This window comes from Capricornis sumatraensis, chromosome 16 (assembly GCF_032405125.1).
Source record: "Capricornis sumatraensis isolate serow.1 chromosome 16, serow.2, whole genome shotgun sequence".
Lineage (NCBI taxonomy): Eukaryota > Metazoa > Chordata > Mammalia > Artiodactyla > Bovidae > Capricornis > Capricornis sumatraensis.
In genome coordinates, this window is record NC_091084.1 from 80,724,747 (window position 1) to 80,738,370 (window position 13,624).

Consider the following 13,624-nt stretch of genomic DNA (forward strand, 5'->3'; position numbering starts at 1 on the left):
GAAAACAGAGTCAGGAGATGCTGTGAGAAGTGTCGTTTTTATGACGTGGACAAGCGAGGGGCAAGGGGGCCAGGGGTGGGGCGGGGTGGCCAGGATGGTGGAGAGGCAGGGTCTCCACACCTCTGATTTAGAAGGCGCAGACGAAGGGCAGCCGCCTCTGGCATGAAGCTCGTCGCCAGTGACCCCCTGGTGGCAGAGAGCACAGTGATGTCAGTTGCCCATCTGAGTGTGTCCCCCAACCCCCACCGTCAGGCACCTCACAGGTCACCTTTTCCAGGCAATCTGAGGGCCGTATGTCTCCCCACGTCCAAGCTAGCCACGATCACTGATCTCTTCCCTTGCATAGACAGTGTGCTAAGGGCTTCCTATGGACTGTCCTTCCATCCTCACAGTGACGCCAAGAGGTCGGGGCAGTCAGCACTCCCATTTCACAGATGGGGAAAACTGAGGTTCGGGGGAGTGATAACCTGCTCTGATCTCAGCAGACAAGTGGTAGAGCCAGTTGAGGACCTCGGCCACCTGACTCCAGCCTGTGTGGTCTTCGGCCCTGTTCTAAACTCCCTTACGTCGGGCAGCCGAGCTGTTGGGAGCTGGGGAATCATCTGTCAGCTGGCCCTAGTTCCCACATCTTTCCCGTGTCCCTTGGCCATACCTCCCGTTCCCGAGTGTTCCTCCGATCTGTCCCACACTCACTCCTTGTCACCATCCCATCAGAGGAAGGGAAGGAGCCTCGCTGAGTCTGGAGGACACAGAGCACCCAGCCCCGTCCAGGACCCCTCTCTGTGGCTCTGAGGATCCCTGCCCCTCAGCCCTGCTCACACACAGGGCGGGGTTCTCTAGTGGGGGAGGGTGTGAGGGGAGGTGTGTCTGTGCAGCTCACAGAGACGTGTGTGCGAGTCCACCCCTCCACCTTGTCCGGGCACCTAGCCCCCTCACCTCTGGTGCACAGGGTTATGCAGTGGCCTCTCCCATTCCCAGGCTGCCCTCGGGCCCAGTATCCAAAATTCCAGCGACTCCCATCGGTCCAGCGAAATCTCCTGCAACGGGACTAGAGAAGAGAGAGGCTGGGTCAGAGGGTGGAGGTCCAGGAAGACAGGTGCTGGGGCTCCTGAAAGTCTTGGGGTGCTGGGGCTTCTGGACACTGTGTCTATAATCTCCTCTCACTGTGTCACCTGGCTAGGACCCCCCGTACAGACACACGCCTGAGCGTTTTCAGGCAGTGACACGTAACAGCAAACATCGCTTCCAGCTCTCACACAGAGCAGGCTTCTCAGACTTCACTGAGCAGACAGTCTCCTAGCCATCTGGTGGAAATGCGGATCCTGATTCGGGAGGTCTGGGGTGCGGCCCAGGGTCCTGTATCTCTACAACTACCAAGTGGTGTTGAGACTCTGGTCCCGGGACCACACATGAGCACCAAATGTGACGGCGCTTCTTCAGGCACAGCCCCCGGGTCACTCTGAGAGAAGGACCTCCTCAGAGATGAGGACACTGAAATATGGAGGCAGGCATTCAGCCACTAAGGGACCAAGCTGGGTATGAACTCTCGTCTCCTGACTCCAGTGATCTGCTAATTAACATTTCACAGCCAGCTTTGGTGGAAAGTGTGAGGCAGAGGAAAGAAAGAACCCTGATTTATAATAATTGTCCATTTCTCTGGTGTAAGTGCATCCACCATGGCAGAATTAAGGCTGCAAGCGAGAAGCCCTTAAACACAGGTGAGGAAGAGAAGCGCTCAGTCATCACGTCTCCTAAGTCAGCACAAGCCAGCTTCCAGGCCAGGATGAGGCCCGATGGGGGCAGGTGGTGCCTTGAGGCACTCAGAAACGACTTCCCTCGTGGTCCAGTGGTGAAGAAGCTGCCTGCCCTTGCAGGCGCCGTGGGTTCGTCCCTGGTCCTAGAAGGCCCCACGTGCTGCAAAGGAGCTAAGCCCTGGCATCAAAGCTACTGAGCAAGGTCTCTCGAGCATTCACAGCAGCTGTGACGGCCGGCACCCTAGAGCCCACGCTGTGCAGCATGAGAAGCCGGTGAGAAGCCAGCGGTGAGAAGCCTGAGCACTGCAAGGAGGCAGCAACCCCCACTGGCGGCAACTAGAGAAAGCGCCGGCGCAGCGACAGAGACCCAACATCGTCCTAAATAATGAAAAATGTAAAACAATAGTGGATTCACTTTGCAGTATTAAACCACCTTTAAAACAAGACCTGAGAACTGACCCTCACTTACCCTGCCCCTGATGACGCCTCCGATCCAGACCTGTGACTGGTTGGTCCTTCTTGCCCAGCGTCTCACGCGATAGTCAAAGCGGTAGCTGTGGATGGAGACGAGGTTGCCTCGGTAGCAACGCCTGCAGATTCTCTGCAGAGAGACGAAGTGGGGTAGAAACTCACTGTTTTCTTGCAAGGCCGTCAGCCTCCACAAGAGACCCGCCCACATCCTTTTCCAGCTCAGAAACCAGGGGTCTATAGCCCCCCTGAATCCCATCTCTTGCTTCTTTATTCGATGTCAGGAACTTCTGGCAGTAATGAGTAATAATACTCAGAATAACTAAAAGCGCCATTTAAAAAATGTTTTTACATTATTTTTATATGGAAGTATTCAATTGTATACAAAATAACATTATATCTGAAAGATGTTTAAAGCAGGTATTCACTTGCTCTGGCCTTTACTTTTCATCTTGATCTCCAAGGTCAAATGCTTTGTTATTCTCTTTTAATTTGCAGTTGGAGGATAATTGCTTAACAGTGTTTTGTCGGTTTCTGCTGAACAGCAATGTGAGTCAGTCACAAGGACACATAGATCTCCCCCCTTCTGAGCCTCCTTCCCACCCCCATGGCAGCGCTTATGGAGAACCTACAATGACCCAAGGACCAGTCTCCCTTCATGGATCACAGCACTGTCCTGGCAAAGGAGCTTGTGTAACTCAATGAAGCTCTCAGCCATGCCATGTGGGGCCATCCAAGACGGACGGGTCACATGGAGAGTCCTGACGAAACCTGGTCCACTGGAGGAGGGAATGGCCAACCGCTCCAGTATTCTTGCTACGAAAACTTCATGCACAGTATGAGAAGGCAAAAAATAGGACACTAGAAAGTGAGACCCCGGGTTGGAAGGTGCCCTATATGCAGCTGAGGAGGAGTGGGGGGCAATTACAATAGTTCCAGAAAGAACGAAGCACCTGGGCCAAAGCAAAGACGATGCTCAGTTATGGGTGCATCTGGTGGTGAAAGTCTGATGCTGTAAAGAACAGTATTGCATAGGAGCCTGGAATGTTAGGTCTGTGAATCAGGGTAAGTTAGGCTTGGTCAAGCAGGAGACGACAGGAGGGAACTTCAGCATGTCAGGAATCGGTGAACTAGAATGACGGGAATGGGCACATATGAGTCACAGGACCACCGCAGCAGCTGTGAAGGCACGAATCCCTTGGAGGAAACGGAGTAGCCCGTAGCCAGCAAAAGAGTCTGAACCGCAATCTCGGGCGGAACTGGAAAATGACAGAAAGATCTCCGTCTCCAAGGCAAGCCACTCAAAACGACACTAATACAAGTCTATGCCCCAAGCACTGATGCTGAAGAAGCTGAAGTTGACCAGTTCTACAAAGACGTATAGGACCTTCTAGAACTAATACACAGAAAATGATGTCCTTTTCATCATAGGGTACTGAAATGCAAAAGAGAGAAGTCAAGAGACCCCTGGAGTAACAGGCAAGTTTGGCCTTGGAGTACAGAATGAGCACGGCAAAGGTTGCAATCTCCCTCTTCCAACAAAAGAAACGATGACTCTACCCATAGACATCACCACATGGCCAACACTGAAATCAAATTATATTCTTTGCAGCCAAAGATGGAGAAGCTCTATAAAGTCAGCAAAAACAAGACCAGGAGCTGACTGTGGCTCAGATCATGAACTTATTGCCAAATTCAGGCTTAAAATGAAGAAAGCAGGGAAAACCTCTTAGGCGATTCAGGTAAGACCTAAATCAAATCCCTTATGATTATACAGTGGAGATGAAGAATAGATTCAAGGGACTAGATCTGAGAGACAGGGTGCCTGAAGAACTATGGATGAGGCTCATAACACTGTACAGGAAGTGGTGACCAAAACCATCCCCAAGAAAAAGAAATGCAATAAGGCAGAGTGGTTGTCTCAGGAGGCTTTACAAAGAGTTGAGGGAAGAAGTGAAGCAGAAGGCAAAGGAGGAAAGGAAAGATATACCCACCTAACTGTGGTGCTCCAGAGAACAGCAGGAGAGATAAGGTCTTCTTAAAGGAACAGTGCAAAGAAGTAGAGGGAAAGAGTATAATGGAAAAGAGTAAAGATTTCTTCAAAAAAATTAGAGATATCAGGGAACATTTCATGCAAAGATGGGCAAACTAATGGACATAAACAATAAAGACCTAACGGAAGTAGGAGAAATTAATAACAGGAGGCAAGACTACACAGGAGAACTGTGCAGAAAGTCTTAGTGACTGTGCAGAAAGTCTTAGTGACCGTGCAGAAAGTCTTAGTGACTGTGCAGAAAGTCTTAGTGACCGTGCAGAAAGTCTTAGTGACTGTGCAGAAAGTCTTAGTGACCGTGCAGAAAGTCTTAGTGACTGTGCAGAAAGTCTTAGTGACTGTGCAGAAAGTCTTAGTGACTGTGCAGAAAGTCTTAGTGACTGTGCAGAAAGCCTTAGTGACTGTGCAGAAAGCCTTAGTGACTGTGCAGAAAGTCTTAGTGACTGTGCAGAAAGTCTTAGTGACTGTGCAGAAAGTCTTAGTGACTGTGCAGAAAGTCTTAGTGACTGTGCAGAAAGTCTTAGTGACTGTGCAGAAAGTCTTAGTGACTGTGCAGAAAGTCTTTGCGACTGTACAGAAAGTCTTAGTGACTCGGATGGCCACTGTGGTGTGGCCACTCAACTAGAGCCAGACACCCCGGAGTGTGAAATCAAGTGGGACTTAGGAAGCATCACCAGGAAAAGCTAGGTGACGTTGTGGAAAACCCTGAACGATGATGCTACTAAAGTGTGGCACTCGATCAGTTCAGTTCAGTTAAGTCGCTCAGTCGTGTCCGATTCTTTGTGACCCCATGGACGGCAGCATGCCAGGCTTCCAACCACACTCAGGATGTCAGCAAATTTAGAAAACTCAGCAGTGGCCACAGGACTGAAAAGGTCAGTTTTCATGCTTATCCCAAAGAACAGCAATGCCAAAGAATGTTTAAGCTACCATACAATTGTGCTTATTTCACATGCTAGCAGGGTCATGTTCAAAATCCTTCAAGCTAGGCTTCAGCAGTGTGAACCAAGAACTTCCAGATGTACAAGCTGGATTTACAAAAGGCAGAGGAATCAGAGGTCAAATAGCCAACATTCATTGGATCATAGAGGAAAAAAGTGCATTCCAAAAGACATCCACGTCTGCTTCACTGACTACACAAAAGCCTTTGACTCTATAGATCACGACAAGCTGTGGGAAATTCTCAAAGAGGTGGAAATAACAGACCACCTTACCTGTCTCCTAAAAAACCTGTATGTGGATCAAGAAGCCACAGTTAGAACTGGACATGAGACAACAGACTGGTTCAAAATTGGGAAAGGAGTACGTCAAGGCTGTATATTGTTACCCTGTTTATTTAACTCATATGCAGAGTACCTCATACAAGATGCAGGCTAGATGAATCACAAGCTGGAATCAAGAATACCAGGAGAAATATCAACAACCTCAGATATGCAGACAATATAATTCTAATGGCAGAAAGTGAAGAGGAAATGAAGACCCTCTTGACGAGAGTGAAAGAGGAGAATGGGAAAAGCTGGCTTAAAATTCAATATTCAGAAAGCGAAGATTATGGCATCTGGTCCCATCACTTTTTCAATAGAAGGGGAAAAAGTGGAATCAGTGATAGATTTATTTTCTTGGGCTCCAAAATCTCTGCAGACAGTGACTGCAGCCAAGAAATTCAAACATGTTTGCTCCTTGGAAGAAAAGCTACGACAAACCAAGGCAGCAAATTAAAGAGCAGAGACATCGCTTTACCACCAAAGGCCCATAGAGTCAAAGCTATGGTTTTCACAGTAGGCATGTACGGGGGTAAGAGTTGGATCACAAAGAACACTGAGTGCCAAAGACGGATGCTTTCATCTTGCAGTGTTGGAGACGACTCTTGACACTCCCTTGGACTACAAAGAGATCAAATCAGTCAATCCTAAAGAAAATCAACCCTAATAATGATTTGAAGGACTGAAGCTGAAGCTGAAGCCAAAGCTCCGATACTTTGGTTATCTGATGCGAAGAGCTGGCTCACTGGAAAAGACTGACCCTGGGAAAGATTGAAGACCAAAGGAGAAGGGGGCGGCAGAGGATGATGCTTGGATGGCATCACTGACTCAATGGATATGAGTTTGAGCAAACTCCAGGAGATGGTGAAGGACAGGGAAGCCTGAAGTGCTACACTCTATGGGATCAAAAAGAGCTGGACACAACTTAGTGACCGAACAACATCAGATATTCTAAATACTTTCCGTGTGTTAGTTAATCCTCACCATAACTCTCTAAGAGGTGGCATCATGCATCTCCATTTTACAAATGAGGATACCGGAGCCCTGAAAGGTGAAGTGACTTGCCCAAATGAAACAGCATGAGGCAGAGCCAGGACACAACACAGGTGTCTCCCACACCAAAGCTTTTCATCTAAACCAGTGGCTATCAGCGTGTAATTTCTAGACCAACAATCTCATCACCTAGGAATTTGTTATAAACCTTTACACCTCGGATTTACTAATCTAGAAACTGAAGTGATGGGGCCCAGAAATCTGTGCTTCACAAGACTTCTGCTGGATGCTAGGCTTGGAGAACCCCTAGTCTAAATAATAGAGAGAGAAGGCTGAATCCACTCTGGTCTCCGAATTCCTTGGGTGCAGCCTCACTGCCGCTTACCTGAGCATGGCAGAACCTTCTTGGAGTCCGCACCATCCTGTAGTGGCAGCTCTTGCACTCAGGACTGCCTGGAAGTTGCACTGTCTCCTCTTCCTTGGGGCACTGCACGTCCTCATCTAAGTCATCTGGGTCTAACTCAAAGTCGCCCTCATCGTCGTGGGCGTCCTCGGCCTCCTCTCCCCCCGAATCAAGCACCTCACCACTCAGGGCCAGCTCTCCTTCCTGCCCCCCTGAGCCTTCAGGATCCTGGCTCAGGTCTGCCTGTGTCTGCGGACTGCCCATATGGGAGGCATCCTTCTCTGCAAAAAGAAATAACCCACCATCAGACCAGGTACCACCTTCCTCCAGGACCACGGACAGCTCTGATGGCTCCACTCACTCTTCCTAGGGACCCCTTCTGGAACCAAAGACTGGAAGGATCCCTTGGGTGTTGGATGAGCCAGAATTCTTGCATCACACACACAATTGCATGAGAACCTGATGCCAGCTGACACCACGTTTGGGTAATTTGGGAGTGAGAGATGTGAGAAGCCCTCCTCTTCACAGGTGAGTGTTTTTCTTTGCAAAGGAGGCCCGGGAGAAAGTTCAGGTCACAGCTCTGGGTCCTGCAGAAATCTTACAAGAGAGGGGCTGGGGCAACTGAAGAGGGGCCTATGGCCCTGGACCTGCAAGAGCGAGAAACGATGCAGGAAAGAGGAGAGGAAGATGTGTGAGAAGGGAAGGGGAGCACTCACCCAGATAGAGAGCAGAAACTGTCCCCAGCAGGAGAAGGGGCAGGAGCAGGCAGCCTTTCATGTCCCTGCAGTCCTGTGACAGACACACAGCTCCACGTTCCCTCCTGGGGATTTGCCTTGTGTCTGCAGGGCCCCTGGAACACAGTGGAGAGGCAGGGTCTGCTCAACTGGTAGATTGAAGGGCAAAGTGGAGAGCTTCCTTGTCCCCCACCAAACAGACCCCAAGCTGGAGGATCAGGGGAAGAACAGGGGCTCATCAACTCAAGTCCCTTTCCCTGAGAGCGCCTCACTGCTCCCTGGGACGGCACGCAGCTCAGACCGGAATTCCTGCAGGAACAGGTGCGCTCACCTTCAGGGCCAGAGTCAGGCCCACTGGGGAAGAAGGGGCAGGACAGTGGTCATTATGGGAAAGGGACCGGAGTCCCCGGCGTGTCCCATACAGAGCCCAGGTTCTTTCCAGCCCCGGACCTGTCCTCCCAGGGAAGCCGAGGGACACTTGCCTCCTGAGAGTCTGAAGCCTCTGCTCTCAGCCTCTGGCTGTTGGTGCACAGAAGCTGCCCTTATACCAGGCTTTGGGGAAGTGGGAAGAGGCCAGGGGGATTGCCCCAGGCTCGGGGGTTGGACAGCGGGGCTGATAAGAGGTTGGCTCAGTCCTCCCACCGTTGGGCCCTGCTCTCTGCTGGGACGTGAGGGCCCTGCCTCCTGTTTGGACATAGGTGCCCTAACACCCTAGTATGCTCCTGAAGCCCCCATGACTACTGTCCAGACTGAATTTTCATCAGTGCCCTCAAGGGTCCAGGTCTGAACAACCCTTTCAGTCCCAGAAGCAGCCTTCCCTGGGTCAGTTTTCCAGCAAATGCCGTGGAGGATCCAGGGAGCAGGGAGAGCAGGGGGAGGAGGGGGAGGCTCGGGGGGCTCGGCCTCCTGAGCTCTGGTGTGGGCCATGTGTGCCTGCTTCCTGTGCGGCACATCCCGAATCCTCACAATCCTAACCTCGGTCCCAGGAGAACGTGCGATCAGCCCGACTTCACTGATGTGAAGAATGAGATTCAGAGCGGGCCGGTGACTTGCCAAGTTCCTGCAGGAATGAGGGAGCTGGGACACTAAGCCTCTGAGGCTGAAACCCTGCTCTCCCTGTCTCTGTCTGTCCCCCTTTCCCTTCTTCACTCTCTCCCTGTCTCTCCCTCTCCTTCTCTCGCTCCGTCTCTTTCTCATCTTTAAGATGAAAAATTGATGTTCTTTCCTTTACGCTGCCACTCTAGTTGAAGGTTCTCAACCTTTGCATCTTAACGCTTGCAGGTCACACGGTTCTATGTTGGAGGCTGGGGGCATGATCTGTCCTGTGTCTCATAGGAAGCTTCACAGCATCTTTGGCTCTCTGCCCACTGGAAGTCAATCGTGCCTCCCCAGTCACACACCAGGATATGCCCCACACGTTTACAAATAACAGTGGAAAGTAAAATTGCCCCTTTCAGGACCACTGATCTAGAACAGGCCATTTCGTCCAGCCTTGAGCCCTATCTGCTGGCAAGGAGAAAGCAGGTGGGATGGAGACCTTCCTACAAGGTCGTTCGGATGCTCCGTGGGCCGCCCTCCTGCTCACCCGGACTCCCCGTCTCCCACCAGCTCTGTGTCACCACCGCGGCGAGCAGTGAGGGGCGGCGAGGGAGCCACCGGCCTCAGCTGCAAAAGTTCAGGGGACTCAGAAGTATGCAGTAATCAAGATAAATAAATATTTCGTGAAATTTTTCTTAACTATCAGAATAAACGCCAAAGTACCGTGATGACCAAAATGCCCAAATACTGATCAAGTTCCAGCCACGTTCACTGCAATCCGAGGAGAGGCCAGCAAGGCTGAGGCTTGATCCTGCCAGACGTCCCGGGCCCGAGCCCGTGGCCCCGTCGGGGTGGGGCCTCACTCTGGGGTACCCTCGCGGGACAGTGCACCTTTGTTCCTGCCCTCCTGCCCAGCCGTCCAGTGCTCAGGGCACCGGGGACAGGGTGCCCCGAGGCTGACTGGCCTGGATGCCTGCCCCTGCTCTGCTCTCCCCGGGGCCCTGCAGATGGAGAAATGTCTGAGAGGCCACTTCTGGGCTGATTGCAGAGTAACGGTCTCAGCCGTTATCTCCCGGGGCCAACGGACCCAACCCTCCGCTTATCTACCTGACTTGGGGTTGGGGGGGGATTGGTCAATTCCAGAGAGGGAAAACCCGGTCCCCGGATTTCAAACTGGAGACTTCCCTTGGAGGAGGAGTGGAGGCATCCCTCCATTATTCTTCCAGTCCTGGGCCCAGGCCAAGGACACCATTTCACGCAGCAGTTGGGATGACCAGTAACATCATCTGGTGTTGCGAACCAGCACCATGATATGCTTTTCAAACGCTGTTTCATGTAAACGTCCCTGTTTCACACATTAGGAAACGGCCTCTCAGAGGGCTGAAGTAAGTCGCCAAAGACCACAAGACAAGTCAGACAGGCCTTCTGGCTCCTTATCCGCCTGTCTACCCTTGGCCTCCTGTCCCTGGAATCCCATCCCTCTGGCGGGCCCCTCCCCTAATCTGACCCTGGGCAAAGACATCCCAGTGATTTCAGGGACATCCTCAGTCATTACGGTGATGCCTGCCCGATGTGAAACTGGAAACAGCTTTCAAGGCCTTGCCAGGAGGCAGGCAGAGTCTTAACTCTCCAACCAAGTACAGAACCCACACGCCCTGCAGCGGAAGCTCAGAGTCTTAACCAAGGGGCTGGAAGTCTGGACCTAACACTTCTGAAGCTCCACCACTGTCCCAGCGCTGTGCTCCATTAAGGCTTTTGCGTCTTTATCCTGCTTACTTTATCCTTTCGTTCATCTGAGGGCCTTAGGCGCTGCCGTTCTAGTCGGAGAGCTAAGTACCTGGCCCAAGGCCACACAGCTAGTTAGAATCTTAGCTCCTTGACCAGGGATTTAATCTGCACCCTTGCACAGGAAGGCAGAGTCCTAACCGCTGGACCACAAGGGAACCCCCAATATGACTCTTAAAAGAAGGTTTGGACATTTATCTGTGAACCTGAAGAGACGTGTATGCTGTATTGTGAAGCGAAAAGAGAGCAGCAAACTGCAGAGAAAGGAGTCTAGTATGAGAGCACTGTTGCCGAAAGGCCAGCGTGGGCTCCGGCTCCTGACAAGCGGGGCGCGAGAGCCTTTATAGACACGGGACGGGGAGGGGCCACACGCAGAAGCAGCGCAGTCGGCTCCGACAGCCATCTTCAGACTGGTCGGCGGCGGTCTGACCGGCGTCGTCTTGGTTGTATCAGCTACAGTTAATCTTCAGTTCCGGGGTGCACTTGTTCCCGTTTCTTTGAGGCCGATTATCGGAACTGTGGCCGCTCACGTCCTGGGTATAGTCCGGTCATGGGGTAATTAACTTCCCCACCCGGTGTTTCAGTAGCGATAAGACAGCTCACGGGATATGGCTCAGAATGTGATCCGCAGCCCTTGAGAAAGGACGAAAACTCCTTGACTTCGCTTAACGACCACATTATTGTTATTGTGCTCCTTACAGTCTTCCTTTGCCTCAGCATTTCTCACTTTTCTGATTGAACTGTTATTTTTGGACTAAAAGTTTCCACATGCAAAAGGCAAGCAGATGACATGGTGGGATGGGGGTGGGGTGGGGGCAAGGGCCATATGGTCCTGCTCCGTTTCAATGCTTTTACAAAGGAAAAACCATATGCAAGTGTCTGTCTGTGAGTTTCCTTTATATAGCCGCAGAGCGTGGAGCTGCCGTGCTAAACAGATCCACACTGGCCTGTTCACCTTGGTGGCCTCCGGGCGTAGAAGGAAGAGAGGGAAGCTGGTTGGCTGCCTCCCTTCCTGTCGTGGCTGTGCGTGCCTCAGTGGTTGCGATCTGCGTGTGCCCCCTCTGAAATTTTGCAAGAAGCCTTAGTAATGACTGTGAAATACACAAACCCCACCCTGGGACATTTCGACTGCCTGGTAGGTCTAGAGTGGAGGGCATGTGTGCCCTTTCAAAAAGCTTCCCAGCTGACTCTTCTGATGGGAAATGTATCTGAGAATCACAGTCATGCGGATGTCTGAGCACAGGAAATGGTCGCCTCTGCCTGACCCCACTTCCTTGAGAATGTAACCACTCAATTAGGACGTCCCTGGTGGTACAGTGGATAAGAATCCAATTGCCAGGAGACATGGGGTCGATCCGAAGTCCAGGAAGATTCCGCATGCCTCGGAGCAACTAAGCCACGCGCCACCAGTACTGAGGCCCACGGGCCTGGAGCCGACACTCTGCAGCAAGAGAAGCCGCCACATTGAGAAGTCCACACACCGCAAGGAGGAACAGTCCCCGCTCCCCTCAACCGGAGGAAGCCCGCACTCAGCAACCAAGACCCAGGGCAACCCAAAGCAAACAACAATACACAACAATTAATTTAAAAATAATAAAACTTTACAAAAAAAACGAGCATAATGACTCAGTTGGCAACCTACCAGCCTTCATTTTGGTAACATACACTGCTCATTATAATATAGGCAATGCACTATATTGCCCCATTTACAACAACCTAGAGAGCTAGGTGGCTGATCTCTCCATTGTCCAGGTGAGGAAACCAAGGCTCCGCGTGGCTCCTGACCCACTCTGCACTCCCCCTCCCCACACTAGGTCCTTTACATACGCTGCTGTAACTCCATGTGCTTGAGCTTCAGAGTGCCTGTTGGCGTTAGTCGTTGTCTCTTTTTTGAGAGATTGTCTGGTTAGTGGGTTAACATCTATCTCCCTTCTAGGCTATAAGCTCCAGAATAGCAGAAACCACATCTGTTTACTCACGCTTGTATCTTTGGTGCCTCATACAGTGCCTGCCCATAGTAGGTCCTCAATAAAGAATGTTCAGTGAATGGATGGTTAAATACATTGTTCAGGCAAATAGCAGGGTTGGAATTCAAATTCAGTTCACCAAATTTCTGTCCCCTTTCATGTGCTTTATCATGCGATCCATCCAGGTGCAAACAAAATCACAGCGAAGTATAATCCTTGCCCTCAATTTGTTTACAGCCTGGCCGGTAAGAGGAAACACATCCAGGTTAAACAAGAGGAGAAAGATTAAGACCCAAGCCAAGAAGCACTCTCCGGTGATGCTGAAGAAATTCCACGGTGGAAGAGGAAGGGGAAGGCTCCAGGCAGATTAGGAGTTGAGTTGATGCTCACCTGGAAGCATTAACAGTGAACAGAAGGGAGGGGAACACGTGATCCGGGCAGAAAGGACACGAGCGAGAGGTGCAGGTGGGGCGACCTTGGCACAGGTGAGGACAGGGCCCTTTCCTTCACTGTTGCTGTTCACTGGCTCCATCGTGTCCGACTCTTTGTGACCCCATGGACTGCAGGACGCCAGGCCTCCCTGTCCATCACCAACTCCCGGAGCTTGCTCAAACTTATGTCCACTGAGTTGGTGATGCCATCCAACCATCTCATCCTCAGTCATCCCCTTCTCCTCCTGCCCCCAATCCCTCCCAGCATCAGGGTCATTTCTAATGAGTCGGCTCTTTGCATCAGGTGGCCAAAGTATTGGAGCTTCAGTTTCAGCATCATTCATTCTAACGAATATTCAGGAATGATTTCCTTTAGGATTGATTGGTTTGGTCTCCTTGCAGTCCAAGGGACTTCTCCAATACCACAATTCTAACGAAAGTCAATAGTATACACATTGGAAAGGGTGGGAAACTCAGAGACCCATACCTCCCATCTTGAGCCAAGGATGGAGGCATCCTTTCTCTGCTTCCACTGACTAAGGAGACAGATGCAGGAATCAGAGGACGACTCAGCAAGAGCCATAACAGGGGACTTTCCTGGTGGTCCAGTGGATAAGGCTCTGAGCTCCCAATGCAGGGGGGCCTGGGTTCGATCCCTGATTGGGGAACTAAGATCCCACATACCACACCTAAGCCTACGAGCTGCACCTACAGAGTCCATGTGCCCCAGAGAGCC

The 13,624-nt window shown here is 51.3% G+C and overlaps 1 protein-coding gene across 1 annotated transcript; it reads right to left on the reverse strand.

Annotated features, from left to right (window-relative positions):
• Nucleotides 1-127: 127 nt before the first annotated feature.
• Nucleotides 128-7,710, reverse strand: LOC138092950 (proteoglycan 3-like). The gene is made up of 5 exons (XM_068989022.1): nucleotides 7,650-7,710; nucleotides 6,916-7,214; nucleotides 2,224-2,355; nucleotides 937-1,048; nucleotides 128-186 (listed from the first exon to the last, which is right to left on the reverse strand). Exons 1-5 carry the CDS (start codon nucleotides 7,708-7,710, stop codon nucleotides 128-130), a joined length of 663 nt encoding a protein of 220 aa, XP_068845123.1.
• Nucleotides 7,711-13,624: the final 5,914 nt, after the last annotated feature.

What these genes read in the sequence shown, in the direction of transcription:
- LOC138092950 (XM_068989022.1), bottom strand. Translation starts at nt 7,710, where the DNA reads ATGAAAGGCTGCCTGCTCCTGCCCCTTCTCCTGCTGGGGACAGTTTCT. An exon ending in AGTTTCTGCTCTCTATCTGG is followed by an intron (nt 7,215 to 7,649) that starts GTGAGTGCTCCC and finishes TTCTTTTTGCAG; the next exon opens with AGAAGGATGCCTCCCATATG. An exon ending in GAGGCGTCATCAGGGGCAGG is followed by an intron (nt 1,049 to 2,223) that starts GTAAGTGAGGGT and finishes TCTCTTCTCTAG; the next exon opens with TCCCGTTGCAGGAGATTTCG.